At 48.6% G+C, this 15,000-nt stretch overlaps 2 protein-coding genes across 2 annotated transcripts in view; one reads left to right on the top strand and one right to left on the bottom strand.

Moving 5' to 3' along the window:
• Positions 1-15,000, bottom strand: part of LOC125955826 (uncharacterized) — a 20,758-nt gene that overhangs the window by 3,673 nt on the left and 2,085 nt on the right. The window lies entirely within an intron of this gene.
• On the top strand, positions 8,020-9,856 carry LOC125955820 (arrestin domain-containing protein 17-like). Its single transcript, XM_049687054.1, has 4 exons — positions 8,020-8,180; positions 8,332-8,463; positions 8,552-9,319; positions 9,422-9,856. The coding sequence occupies exons 1-4, from the start codon at positions 8,057-8,059 to the stop codon at positions 9,649-9,651; spliced, it is 1,254 nt and encodes a 417-aa protein (XP_049543011.1). The 5' UTR covers positions 8,020-8,056; the 3' UTR covers positions 9,652-9,856.

Below are 15,000 nucleotides of genomic sequence, written 5' to 3'. Positions count from 1 at the left end.
AGGTGAAAGGATTGAAGAAGGATCCTGACGCTCACGTTAGTGAGCAGACGGTACCCACCATTTGTCCGCGTGTTTCCCCCGTTTGGAAGTTGCATGTTAACCTTGGCAAATCGGTTTAACATTTGCTTAGAGGATTAGTAAATTGTGCGAGGGAAATGGGAAACAAAAGAAGACATCCTTGCGTAGGCGATGGGCCTTCGATGGCTAGTAATTTGCGATTCTTGCGATGCCTGCACAGCACTCAATGCTGACGTGCAGTGTTTCGCCATACGCCGTACGTCAAGTAGCGCTCGATAAAGTACCGCTGAGGCTGGCAACCGGTGCAGCAGCAGCACCATCGTCAGCGTTGGTACCATTAAAAATCAATCTTGAGATCCACTTTCGACTGTATTTGTTTAGACACGGTGGCGTCGTCGTGGGGGAGGTCTATATCTCTCCCATACCATACGATACGAGCGTTACTCGAGTGTAACCATTCTCTCACCAGGAAGAAACTCGAGCATCGCTTGTCACAGCTCAGACTCCCACCCCGGGGGGGTTAGAAGGCGTCGTTCCATCACAACGTAGAGCCCATCAAGTTCATCGTCCTGTTCCTATCAGGTGGCAACGCTTTCGACGGTCTTTAGTGAAGCGATGGATGGATTCGCAACACCACGCGTCCTGCCCACCGTTAGCGAGAAAAAAGCTCAAACACTTGGCAAATGAGTTCATTTGCATGGTCAAACAGAGACCGTTCCGATACGGAGTGCAAGGGAGCAATAGCACTCGTGTGTGTGTGTGTGTGTGTGTGTGTGTGGTAGTACATGTGTTTTTATCCGGGCTGCTGCATCGAACGGTTTAACAAGGCCGGCCCGGTCCCTCCCGGTCTCCTGAGGGGGATGACATATGCCAAGTGTCTTTCGCCAGCGGGACTGTGTAAACATCGTGCGAATGGAGCTGTAAACGTCTCATCATCATCATCATCAGCAGCAGCGGCATCACCATCCTCATCACCACGATGCGCTCGTCAGCGTCCGTTACGACCGTTTGACTGGTTCAACGGTTTTATGGGCCGCATAAAAATGCAGCAGAAACCGGGTGCGAGTGCAGCGGACAGAATTGATAATGAATAGTTATTGTGATTCACGATTAAAAGTCGGAAAATAGGTAGAAGCAAGATTGTTGTACTGTTTAACGTGGAGTGATGATTACTGTATGTTACAGTAAGAAATGCAACGATGCACATTAATGTTTACAACTGAGAAATCATAATCCGTAGGATTAATCAATGAAACATTCAGCACATTGTCAGTTCAGCACATTCATTCTTCAGTTATTAAGTCAATAAGCCAAACCAAATGCCATATTAGGAAATCTGTAATATAATTAAGTATCCCAGTAAATTAGATAAGATTTAAAAAATAAAAAATTAACAACAAACAATTAAGTATCACGGGAAACTCTTATGTTTCGTTGCATTCTTGTTTTGCAGATAGTAAGAAGCCTGAAAAGGATGGGATAGGAAAAACCTGAAGACGTACAATTGTGGTTCATAATAACCTATGGTTAATTGTACGTAGCCAATATTATTGCAAAGTAACACAAACTTTACCGAAAGAACAATTATGTTCAAACAAACATAAGACATAAAATGCATTGCATCAATGGCACTAATTTGTTAGCATCACGATAAATTTAAATAAGAGTTTCCGATGCAAAAATGGGATAATTTTCAAACAATACTTTAAAATTCGCGACACAGAATCTAGCGGTAACAGCGTAACCTAACAAAGCTTCTATGTGGCCTGACATGCTAAGCCTAGCGAATATGACTTCCCTCGAGCTGAACACTTTCAAGGCGCAATCCCGAAAACACTGATGGCGGCAATGAAGTCTCCTTCTTTTCTTCAAAACGTACAACAAAAAAATCTTTTGAGAGTAGATTTCAAAGACGAACATACCCCCTGAAGGAAGTATCGTCTTTTCACCAACGACCGCAATCATTGCATCAAGGACTTTTAGTTAGCGCACCTTATCCCACCGAGCGATCTCTGTGTTGGCGCGCGCACCCCTGATGATACCCTACCTGTATCCCAACCCCGCTCTCGTACCCCTTTCTCTCTCTCTCCCTCCCACCCTCCTAAGACACTCTTGGCTAAGGTGCTTCAAGCAGCACCACCAGACATCTTCACCGTTCTCAAGAGAGCCAAACACAGGCCACCGAACGGGGATGATGACGCGGAGGCGAATCAATTACGGTCTGGCGCGTACTATCACTGGCATTCTAATCATGAGGCGAATTGTGAATGTTGTTAAACGTGGATTTCCTCAAGTAGTGGTGCTCGGGGGCTCACTATCTCCCACCGCTCAACCCTCTTCTCTTTCACCTGCCAAAGATGAAAGCTTCTCGCGGAACGGTGAAACGAACGGCGAAAAATTGTAATTAAAATTCCGTGATTCTTTGATGCAGTCACCGACCGTACAGATACTGCCTACTAATGGCGGTAAAGGACTGTGGGGTGTCGGTTGTTGTGCTTTCACGTCTGCCCTGCTGCTGCTGCTGGGCTTGCGTGGCTCAAAAGAAATGCACCGTAATTAGCGTTAACAGTATTCATTACGGTATGCACAGTGTTTCTCCAAAGTGTAGATTCGGTATGCACCGACAAATCCTTTTATACCGGGATACGATAATGATACATAGACCGATGGTAGGGAGCAATTCAAAAATTTACAGAAAAATCTGTACTGCACCGAAAGGCACTTACAGGAACTAGAACAATTGAAATAAAATGAAAAGAAATCGCTGGTATGTACGTACTACCATTTTTTTAAGTGGAAAAGCGGAAATATCCGAACGCACCTGGTTACGGTGCATGTGCGATACACTTCAAACCAAAATTCCACTTCATAGTATCATCTACATGCGCTTCTACGCAATCAGCAATCGACCGCGTTCCGAAACATCCCGCACCGAATCATGCCGCATACACTCTGAACTCCAGCTGCCGTTATTCTTTTGTGTTCAAATCGTTCTTCAAACTCTCCGTAAAATTCCATCCACCGTAGCTGCTAAGAAGCAAAAGCGGCAAAAAATATGACGAGTATTGATTCGCCAAATGAAACACGAAAAACGAATGTAACATAAAATCCCAAAGCACCGGTACGTTCTAACTCCCAGTTCAACCCACGCTACCCGTTACCGTCAGTCACACTGTAATGCTCCCTCAAATCAGGGAATTTATGGACTTATTGTCGTTGTGATGCCGCTGGTGGTGGTGGCGCGGTGCAGTGCAAGAGTGGGCCGATCCTTCACAACCCCCGTACCGTACCGTACCGTGCTGCATGTAGCGGCAACGAGAAGCCAGCTGCAACACTTCCAGTAGCAGCAATTAGCGAGGGCTGGGGCTGTTGCTTTGAAGTGTGTGATAAATAGAGTGAACAGTCACTCGAGTTCCGGATTTTACAGCACACCAGCTTCACAGCACATGTTCGGCCACCGGTGGTAGCCGCAGACCTCGGCAATAAACACGGCTAGAGTGTGGCCGATTTGATCAAGATGGATTGCGTGTCAGGCAAAAAAAAATAAATACAAGCATTTAGTCAAAAAAATACATACAAGCATAAGACGTAGCATAAGACGTAGCACAACAAGCATAAGACGTAGCAATAAGGTCTCAAGTGTTTATCACAATGCATCCTTCAATCGAGACAAGAAACCGAAATTTCCCTGATATGATCCTTTCTTAGATTTTAAGAAACAATCAGGCTAAAGTTTCGATAGAATTCGACCAGCACGGAGCTGATAAAGTTGGTCAGTATCTCTCTAGTCATCGAGCGCTAATCCGATTATCATCAACCGTAACTGTGTCGCGATCCTTCCCAACAATCCATAACGACCGACCCAAAGTGTGAACCAAACACTTACAAGCAACTTCATAAACACTACGTCAATTCAGTGATACTTGAAGCAAACGTTGTGCAAATTACAGCGACTTATAAAAAACGGCCATTCTGCTTGTTGACATCGTCGTCGACTGTGCGAAATGCGAACTACCGCACTCTAGTAGCTGGTCTCCTTACGGCAACAACTTTAGTACCAGAGCTATTAATCAAACTGGTCGTACATTCACTCACTCCAGGCTGATCTTTGTTTCTTTAATTATAATTTACTTACTCCAACTCTTAATTATAGGGTCCGACGTAAATCGGGATCGGTTTAGTTACGCTTCTCACGGGCCACGGACAGCGCCAGGAGTTTGTGGCAGTTCCGGTTGGCTATGAGAACGCTGTTGCACCCAGAAGGCAGCCTCCGTAATCCTATCCACGCTACCTTGGACACGCACTCGACTCGGTCCGTCGCCCATAGGATTTTTGATCGTGGGTTGACCACAGCAACGTATGTCGCAAGCAGAGAGTAATGGGCTTTTACCATTTCTAGAATCTGCCAGCTGCTGCCGGTAGACAGGCCGGTTTAATGGGCGGTTGCAACGGTGCAATTCGTTGTGCAATTCGTCTCTTTTTACACTGAAATGACTCAACTTTGCTTGACTTGATCCATAAGTTATCAAATTTATTCAATTTCAACGAAAGTTAAAAATTATTCATGTTTATCAAACCCCTTTTCACGATTTTCTGTGCAAACAATCACCTTAATTCGTTACGAATTCACTTCAAATAGTATTTAATGCGCAAACCCGTTTGTGAGTTATCATCACAACGGAAGCGACCGAAGAGAATACAGCCGGTGACGGTGCCGCCGATGCAGAAGCCAAGCAGCAGGACCTACCACAGACAGTCATCGTTTAGGGAGTTGCCAAAGAACAGACCGTTATGGGAAGACAACATAACGGCCCGGCCCCGGCGTGTAATTGTGAACATGCAAAAAAAACCGGCAACAACATGAAGCGGCAACGACTGGAACAAAACGGTCCCATAGCCTACGCAGACCTGAGAACCAGCTGTCATGCCATACCATGGCGGATATACCAGTGCATGATGATGGTGGGCATCGTAACGGATTCGCCCCAAAAACCAGCATCTCTCTCCGGGGTGCACGAATTTGTAATGGCGGTGGCGATGGATACGGGTTTTTGGGCGACGCGATCTGTACGCGAGGATCCCATCGTTGCAGGTGCTCCACCAAGAAGACAAAGCACGACGTCGAAAGAGGAAGAAAAGTCGCCCTCGAGGGCTGATGGTGGATGATGATGGAAAAACGATACAGAGTGAAACCGTGAATAACGATCTCACACATAAACGATCGCCGATGACCGGTGACAGGGGACAGCAACAATTTTATCAACTCGATCTTATGCTGACAAACGCACACATGCAGCTACATACGCGCTTTCAGGGGATTGTTGTTGGTGCTGTTGCTTCTGTCTCCTTCCACCCTGACTCGATGTGTGTGTGTGTGTGTTTTTTAGTTAGTTTTGTGTGTCAATGTTTGCTTAACGTTGATTGATCTTTTCTCCGTGTGCCAAAACCAGCTCCTTTTATCGTTAAAATTGTAATGTTGCAAATGTTCCTGTTGAAATCTTGCTTCATTCAATGTTGCGCTACCTTTCGAGCTAATGCAAATGTTTCTACTAGAAACACGTTTAACCAACGCGTCCCGGAGGTATTTCAAAATGGTATTTCATTTCAAATTCAATGTTGCAACACATTCCTTCCAAACAACTCCGCAAATGAATGAAAAACGAGCCTAGCCAGTCAGCCAGCGTGCCAGCCAGCCAGCCAGCCAGCACAACATCGGTGAGAGACCCAATCTCTCATGCTTCATCGCTACGGGACGTGCAAACGGCGTAAACGTGTAAGATGTCACAATCTGCGCCAAACTGTCCACCGTCAGAATAAGACTGCCAATCGGTAGTCGCGATCAACTACTCGGCTCGCTGCCGCACAGAAGGTAGACCCCAAAAAGTCGATGACGGCGACAACGACCACTACGACGACGACGACGACGACGACGACGATGGGGTTCTGATGAAGTCCGATTGAGCAGTTGGATAATTTATTTTAATTAAAATCAGTCAACGAACGTACTGCTGTTATGTTGGGGCGCGCACACACACGCACACACACACACTCCGGTCCCATTGACCGCACGGGACACCTTCGATCAGGAGTTCAGCACTCCCTGTTCGGCACTTTTTCGATTCCACGCATCTCGTTCTCTACCTCGACACACATTGCACAGCGTTGCAATTTAAGGGTGCAACGCACATGGAATGGGATGGAACAGGAAGGGGAGAGAGGGGAAAGGTGGTTACCCACCAAAACTGCAACCTATCTCTCTCTCTCTCCCTCTCTCCCTCTCTTTCTCTTTTTTATTCTGGGATGCACAAATTATGTACATTTGAGATGCCGAGTGACTCCGTCCTTCCGTCCGTCCGGGCATCCGAGAAGCAGCGAGCCCGTTGACGACGACAGTTGTTCAAGTTGTCGGTTTCTCTCTCTCGGGGGGGAACCTTAGATGAGTGGTGGCGGTGCTTTGGCGTGCATAAATCTACTTCGGGGTGTACGGGGTGTAACAACGATACGCAAGAATGCAGGGGAATTTGTTTTATTTTCTGCGAAATGAACAAAACACACCACACTCTCGGGCAACCTGAGGGGAATATAGCCACACAACCTGCAGCATTGTGGCAGCATTGTGGCGGTCCTGTCGAAGCTGCTGCCGGCTGCTGCAGCCACTGTAACGGCACTTAAGAGCTTTGCCATGTTCGACAGACCTCAATATGCGCAATGGGGTCCCCCCTCACTCCCCCCCCCCCCCCCTGGGCTGTGCCATATTTGGGATCGTTGGAATTTTACATGAAATATGTAACGAGGTACGACGACGACGACGACGACGACGACACATTGTGTTCCGCCGTTCCGCTTGCCCCGAGTGCTGCACACCACACTGAACGATTGTGTAGTGGCTGGCGGCCGGCTGGCTGGCTGGCTGGCTGGCCGGCTGGCTGGCTGGGAATGCTCTGGGCAAGAGCCCAGTTTGGAGTTATCTTAATATAGCTTGAAAGAAAACAATGTGTCTACAGACACACTCTACACAGCAAAACCGATACATGATGATGAGCAAGATAAGGGGAGCACCTCCCCTTACGCGTATTAACATTCAAACACACTCGCGGTGTGCACACACACACGCTAAACGTCTTTGTGTTAAGTGAGCATATTTTACACATTCCTGATGATAATTTGGAAGATTTGTTTATCTGCTTGATCGTTCAAACAGAAGGAGCTGTCATCGGAAGTTGAACCTTAGGGAATGTCTAGTTCGTAATTCGCGATTGCTGTCAAGTAGACTATGGTATCAACCTTAACTGCTTTACGGTTGCAGCGTAAACATGAAAACTGATGCTACCTAACAATTGAAACTGTCCCAATTGGGGCAACAGAAACACAATCCAACCCTTTTTGTGTTAGTAACTTATTTGGTTTGGGAACCATTATAACACCCCTTTAGTATTGATCGATTCGTGGCTTCCCTTCAGTTCCACGCGGTTAACGACATTCCAGCACCTCCGCGGAAGGAGACGCCCGTTATCTATCTCTACTACCTGTCGTTGTCAGCAACAGTAACCGCAGCCTCGTCATTACTATTCACGGATTATCAGTGTGGCTTGACTTCCGCCCGAGCGAGCGAGCGAGCGTGCCAGCGAACGGAGTCACTACTATTTGCCAGCGAAAAGGTAAACAAATCACTCCCGCCATCCAGCACCGCCAGCCTGGAGCAGGACAGAGCAGGACAGCGACACAGCACAACCCGAAAGCGTGGACTGAAGAGTGCCTCCAAATCCGATGCCTTTAATCATCGAGATATCTTACAAAACCCAGACCATGGCGCACGAATTTGCACAATATCGCCAAAGTGCTCCCCTAATCTTATCGGTTGCCCCTACCCCCCCGGGAACGCACCCTTAGACTCCTCCACTGATGGTGGCCACCACTGATAAGCACGCTCGATCAGCGACGGTGCTACGGTCGCAGGTTGAGAGCCAGCGCCAGTCACTGCTCCACGGTCAGGTACGAAACACAAGGCAAGTAGCCAGACAGCCAGACAGCGTTGCCGATGGCACCACCAGCAACGGTTTGCAAGATTACGCTCGACGGTAACTCCCAGGATGTGTTCTTCGCCGGCCAGAAGCTCTCCGGTACGGTCGATCTTACGCCATCGAAGGCGAAGAAGGTGAAAGGTACGGTAGCTAGTGGTAGTGTAGCGCGGTCATCGTTGTGGTCATCGTGCGCGTGCTAATCGTATCTTCTTTTTTTCTCCCCCCCATTAATGTGTCTCCGTGCGCGTGTCTGTGTGTGTCCGATACTTGTCCGATATCGGTTTGGGTGCAGGAGTGCAGCTAAAGATCACGGGCGTCGGGTGCGTACGATGGACGGAAACCTACGGTACCGGGACGACGGTGCTGTTCAGTGGACGCGAGGAGTACCTTACCCATACCGTGGATCTGTTACGCTCGGAAACGGGTACGTACGCCTAGCTCCCGCAGCTCACAATCTCGCCACGGATTCTCGTCCCTTCTCACCTTTCCTCGTCCTCCCCTCTCTTTTGCAGACGAACCGATCGAGCTGCCTGCCCAGCGGCATCTCTACAAGTTTTCGCTCCTGCTGCCACATACGCTGCCAACGTCGTTCGAAGGTGATTACGGTTACATCCGCTACACGGTCCGGCTCGTCCTGCAGCGACCGTGGAAGTTCGATCTCACGTACAAGATCGCGTTCACCGTCGTCAATCAGCTGAACCTGAATGCGCTCGATCCACCGCTGAACGTGGCGGTGGTACAGGAGCAGATCAAGCACTTCAGCTGTGGTCCCTGCCGCTCGGATCCGCTCACCATCAACGTACTGCTACCGATGACCGGGTACGTCCCGGGCCAGTTCATCCTCACCACCGTCGACATCTCGAACCGCAGCAACAAGTGCATCGCGGAGGTAAAGCTGAAGCTCCGCCGCAAAGTCCTGTACCGCAGCAAAAGCCCGTACGAGCAGACCAAGGTGGTGCGCTGCACGCTCGCCAAGTTCCAGTGCAGTGGCGTCGACAGCAAATCGTCGGCCGGCTACGAACGGCGCTTTCTGGTGCCACCGGAACCGCCGACCCGGAGCGATACGATCATACGGCTCGAGTATTACGTCGAGGTGGTGGCAAAGGTGCTCGGCATGGCCAGCAGCCCCCGGGTACGGATACCCATCACCATCGGTACGATTCCGCTGATGAAGCTCAACCGAACGCAACAACGAGCGTCCATCGTGGAGGCACACTTCGTACCGTCTTCCTCCTCATCGGGCGGACCGAAGAAGCACGCCAGCATACAATCTCTCACGAGTAAGCACAAGCACACAACAGGCACCATTCGGAAGCAGAAGCTTCCAATCTAGTTTGTCTTCCATTTCTCTTTCTTCCTCTATCTCTCTCTTCTGAAAACAGTTCCACATACGTTTGAGCAATCGTTGAATCGTACGGAGGTACACATCGAGGACGATGACGATCCGCCGTCTTTCGGAACGCTAGTGTTTGCGCCCCGCTATCCGGTGTATCGGTTCGAGGACGAAGATGATGGAAGCGAGGTGGTATCAGCTACTCCCGGTCGTAAATCCACAAAGAAGCAAACGGACGACACGGCAGCACCAGGGAAGAGCTCCACCAGCCAGAGCTAACCGGAGCTATCGACTGCGTCCGCGCGTACGGTATTTGGCCCTCGGAACCTTCACTACATTCCATACTCTTTTTGGGATCCCGGTGCTTTGCACACTATTTACTCCTTACTGTAACTTATTTGAGGGAACTTTAATGTGGCTCTTAGCGAAATAAATCGCAACAAGGTTGTGTGTGTTGTTCATCGAGAATGCAAGATGCTTTTCTTATGCTGGTTTTGGTTGAAGTTTTTCGAATTTACTTCCGAAGTTTTGTTAAATTGGCCGTGGGAAAATGGATTTGCTATTTCATGAATCTAACAAGATAATTGTGACAATAAATTCGAACATTTCTTGCACCTGTGTTTGTCGATTTTAACACAGCTATTCTTCAAAACAATGAATCTGCATTCAAGTGTGACTAGCAGTGGTTGGTTTAACTCTTTATACTTGTAGGAATTAAAGGCATTATTAATTATTTTTGAATACAATAATTTCTCTCAAGGGAAACTCTTAAAAAATGCAGCATGTACACAATACTAGCACCAACAAAGAAAAGTAATTCTGTTTATTCTGGAATAGATACAAGGCCACCTGTCTTCCCAGCTGACAGGCAGCTCATCTGGCGTCTGGCCACTGACATACTTTCTGGTCCCTGGGTTTCTAGACTACAAACAGGTCCGCCAGATCGAATGAATGCATCTCAGCCAATCCTGAACCAACCGAACCAACCTCACCAGCTTTGTTCGCGACACAACAAACGTAAATGGGCGATAGCCATCATCTGTCAATCACCGCCGTCAGGCACCGATGATATGCTCATTAGAATCACACCTTATCGGATGCCGGCGCGGGCCGGGCCGGTATCAACGTAGAGCCAAATCAAAACCATCGACAGATAACATCAAGCTGGCTAGATTGATTTACGCTTACACCTGCACAGTGTGTTCAGGCGCTTGTTAAATAGATAAAAAACAAATTTCGATGCAAATATCGTAGATTGGAAAGCACGGGTTAACGCCAGCGTGGAACGGAATGAAATGTCCCGGTCCCTTCCTGGTGCGCCATGCACCCACACACAATCGGCCAGGGCCAGGGAATTGTACGAATTTATGGCATCACCGTCGCCTCATCGCTGCTGCTGCTGCTGCCAACGTGCAATTAACGGAAAATGGTGAAGCATAACTCTTGTCTGCCTCCTTCTTCCACGCAACATCTTCGCGAAGAAATGTAGAAACAATCCGAGGGTGTCTCGTCCATTCTACGGTCCTGCTTTCGTTCTGCTTTCGTTCGGGTTCGCTCCAAACCAACAGCCATTGCCATTTCCTTCTCCAACCGCGGCCAGGGGGCAATTGTCGTAACCCTCGAGCAGTGCCTCTTCATCGCTTTCTCTCTCTCTCTCTCTCTCTCTCTCTCTCTCTCTCTCTCTCTCTCTCTCTCTCTCTCTCTCTCTATCTATCTATCTCTATCTCTCTTTCTCTCGCGCGCTTTCACGCTTTATAAACGTGCATCTTTTGTCCGTGTAGCCGGCAAATTCCCAGCCCCCCAAAGGATTTCCTTTCCCGCGTGGAAATCAACCGCGAAGTACGGGGGATGTAATTAGGTTTACTTTTGCGCTAACGACTCGTGCGATCGGGGCAGAACAAACAGAACAAACAAACGACGGTGAGGTTTGGAATTGCTACTTTTTTGCATTTATTTATACCGAGCAATGCGTTTGAAATGCTAATTGAGCATGAGCCGATTGTGGACTGACCTTCCTCCGTTTCGTTCGTAAAGGGATGCTTCCGATGCAATCCGGAGCAGCCGGAGAGTACCGGATGGGGTCAGTTGAAAGAGCGTTCTGGCAGTGCTTGAGACCGTTGGGGCCAGTTCATCATGGTTTACGGTTTGAAGGAACAGAATATTGCAATCGCATAGCGGCACTTCGATGAACGGATCTCCGCCTACTTTATCTAAAATCAAAATGATGATCATTTTTCAAAAATGGCTTCCAACTGCACTCGTGCTGTTATGGAGCTGTTATTTATCGAAAACCGGCTAGTACCGTTCCCTTTGACCCGGCAAAAAACCCATTTGTTCACACCATCAGCAGACCAGTAGACACCAGACACCATCGACCGATCCAGGAGCCCCAACACACCAATGGTTGGTGCAATGGCGGGGACCTCATACTTTTTCATTCTAAATTTCCCTTGGCATCAACGCAGCATCGATCAGTAGTTATGTTGCTGCTGCTGTTGCTGCTGCTGTTGCTGTTGCTTCTGCAGCTGCACGCCTCTCTCTCTCTCTCTCTCTCTCTCTCTCTCTCTCTCTTTCTCTCTCTCTCTCTCTCTCTCTCTTTTTACCACAAATTACTCCTTCACCTTGGCTGTGCAAACGGTGGACGCGATCCAGCGCATCTCCCGAGGCTACGAGCGTCCTCGTCGTCGTCGTCGTCGTCGTCGTCGGAGGGCAAAATTATTCAGCCAGGGTGGTCTCGATCCCTCCTCGCAGTCGCTCGCAAGCACTCCACCGCTCGCGCGCGCACCACCATCAAGACAGTTCCCATAAATGGTGAGCGAGTGCTCACCACGGATCGAACCAAGAAACAACAACGGACCGCGCGAGCATTCGCTCCCGTCCGTCGCAAGCGATGCAAACGGTGATCATCAGCATGCGGTGGTGTGTTCGCTTGTGCTTTGTTCGCTTGGCATTCTTGGCCGTGGCCAAAGTTGAGCCACCGTAAAGCACAGCACCCGCGGCATGACGGATCTGGCGGTATGGTCATCGAACAGGTTTTACGGTTGCTGCATCATTTGCTCTGTGCGTGAAGATGATCGTTGGTCAGGGTTCACTTTACGGGGTTCCTCAGTTCCATAAGTCGCGCGGTATGTAGACAGTAGAGACTGGCGGAGTGGAGTCTAGGAATGGCAGCATAGATGAATCACCCGAAGACGCGACTTACACGTTCTACAGGATGGTAAATGTAATGGAGCCATGGAGCTAAAAGGACGTCTGACGACTGCTGGGCAAGGAGGCAAGGAGTGTGTAGCAGCGCACAATATGCGAATTCCTTCAATGGCCGATGCCCTCATGAATGGCAGTCTTTTGAAGGCAGCAGCAGCAGCAGAGGCACCTAAGTTCTAGGTTCTCTTTTGCAAGCCAGCGAGACACTCGCCCCGGTGCCGTTTAGAAGAAAAACGTTTTTCAAGCCGAGACACTCTTCACGAGCTAAATGGACCGGCCGCAGTAGAGCACTTCAGAGCTGAACGGTTGTACTGCCGCCACTGCTTCATCAAGCCGAATGCTTGTTGGAGCGTTGGGACCGCTACCGGCAACAACCTATCGCGTGAAGTGAAACGGATAATGTCGTCGCACGTCGATTGCGCAATGCTGGATGTGGTTGTGTGGGTTGAGGACATCTTCCGTCCTGCGAAGTGCGTCTTTCAAACGAACAACCAGTGGAGTGTGTGCGGGGAGAGGGGATTTTTAGCATTGGACCGCCATGGCGTGCTTTATCGTGCAACGTCATGAAAGCGAAACGGGCCACACCATCCTACGTCTCCTGCCCTCCTGCGAACCATCTTTTCTTCTTCTGCATCCTTAATGTCCGCACTTCTTAGCGCACCACACGAAGGGAGGGAGATACGTCCCGTCCCGCAACCGAAAGTGAAAAATAAACATTAAACCAACCCGCTGGTCCCATCGCTCATCGGGCGAAAAGGATACGTTGAGATGCTTTCATATTCTCGTCGGTTGTTGCATAAACACATACACACACAAAAGAGTACGTTCCATTCACGGGGCCCCTGGCACTGTAATGATACCTCCGTTGTGCGCCTCCATGCGGTGAAACACATAAATTTTAATTACTTTCTTCCATCTCCAGTCTGCCATCTTCCGGGGGCCGACGAGGATAAGGTTGAGATGCTCTGCTGCCCGCGGTATCAGAGATCCAGGTGTAGGTTGGTGCATTCACATTTGCATCGTAGCACGGGAGTAGTACACGGGATTCAAATCAACGCAAAGATAGCGCGAGGCGAAACAAAAACGAAAAAAAAACGTTCCGCGCAATGAATGAAAACGCATGTGCTTGGGCCGCTGGAGTGTTGCTATGCAACGGCGTGTGTGTGTATGTCACAGAAGTAGCTTTTAGACGCAGTAGACGCAGAAGTAGACGAAGAGCTTATCTAGCAACTCCCGAGTGCGCTTAAATATGGAAGGAAAATCCCTTTTTATGCTTTACTCACGGGACTCTTTCATTTCGGGTTCGTTATCCGTATGCAGTGCCGCGCAGCAGATTATAATCTTGTAGTAAGGCTGCAACAGATTTGGCTAACACAGCAAAACACGTACGCTTTGCTTACGCGTTGAGAATAATAATTAAGCAGTTTTTTCCCAAACCTGTACTAAAAGTTCGAATATTATTCATTACTTCAAATATTTGATCATTACTACACAATAAAGGTCCTCCCTGCTAGTAGGACAAAAGAATAGAAGCGTTTCAATAGTCTAGGGATGGGAAACAAAAAAACCTAAGTTTTAATAGCATATTTTGTGGAAAACCACCCAGCTCATCTTTAAATGCAGCAAAAAATGATCATTTACAAAAACGAACGCAATCAATGCACCGTTAACAATTTGGTAAAATGGCTCAAAAGTTTGGAAAAGGCGAACATGTGAAGTCAATAACACCGGCAACCGAGAGCATCTTTCAGAAGAGAGAAGGTTCGTCTCTTGCAGATCTCTCACAAAAAAATAGTTTAAATCACTTGTCCGCGTGATTAACGTTAAACTCATTGCAAACTCTTTTAAATATCATTCCTTCTAGTTAACGGAACTGCTTCATCGGTTCATTGCCATAACGACAGTGAGCCAATCAGTTAATCTTCAATTACAAATCCATTTCGATAAGTTCATCACTGGCAATCAGGACAGAATGCTCAGGAACCGCTTCGAACAGCCACATCCGGAACGTGTACGCTGATACCTACACACAAGAGCCCTCCCCTCGCCGTGGTACACTCATTATCATCCCACTGCCAGCGGGGTTTCCCGAGAATCCGACGAGAGTGTAAAGTTCATTAAAATCATCCCGTACCGTACGGCGCGAGATGGCGCGTAGTCGTGCTACGACCTCAGCTGCATCTAAAAAACCGGTAACATCACTCCTCGCCGGTGATCATTGGCGAAACTCCTACGCATGGCCATCGAGGACACGAGCGAACCCGAGCGATCCCATGAGCGCACCTACCAGCGCCATTAATTGGGCCTCAACTGGTCTCACCCGGGAGCACGGGAGGCAGAGCACAGGAACATGGGGGGAGAATGTGTGGAGCCAATTTGCAGATAATCGGCCAACGCGGACCCACCGATTCTTCTTGCGCCAGA

This window comes from Anopheles darlingi, chromosome 3 (assembly GCF_943734745.1).
Source record: "Anopheles darlingi chromosome 3, idAnoDarlMG_H_01, whole genome shotgun sequence".
NCBI lineage: Eukaryota > Metazoa > Arthropoda > Insecta > Diptera > Culicidae > Anopheles > Anopheles darlingi.
Note: the sequence above shows the minus strand (reverse complement) of the source record. Positions and strands in the feature narration are given on the sequence as shown.

Bases quoted from the DNA above. Each gene is read 5' to 3' on its own strand.
- LOC125955820 (XM_049687054.1), top strand. From the start codon at position 8,057: ATGGCACCACCAGCAACGGTTTGCAAGATTACGCTCGACGGTAACTCC. The intron at 8,464-8,551 runs GTACGTACGCCT...TCTCTTTTGCAG, and splicing joins TCTGTTACGCTCGGAAACGG to ACGAACCGATCGAGCTGCCT. The intron at 9,320-9,421 runs GTAAGCACAAGC...TTCTGAAAACAG, and splicing joins CAGCATACAATCTCTCACGA to TTCCACATACGTTTGAGCAA.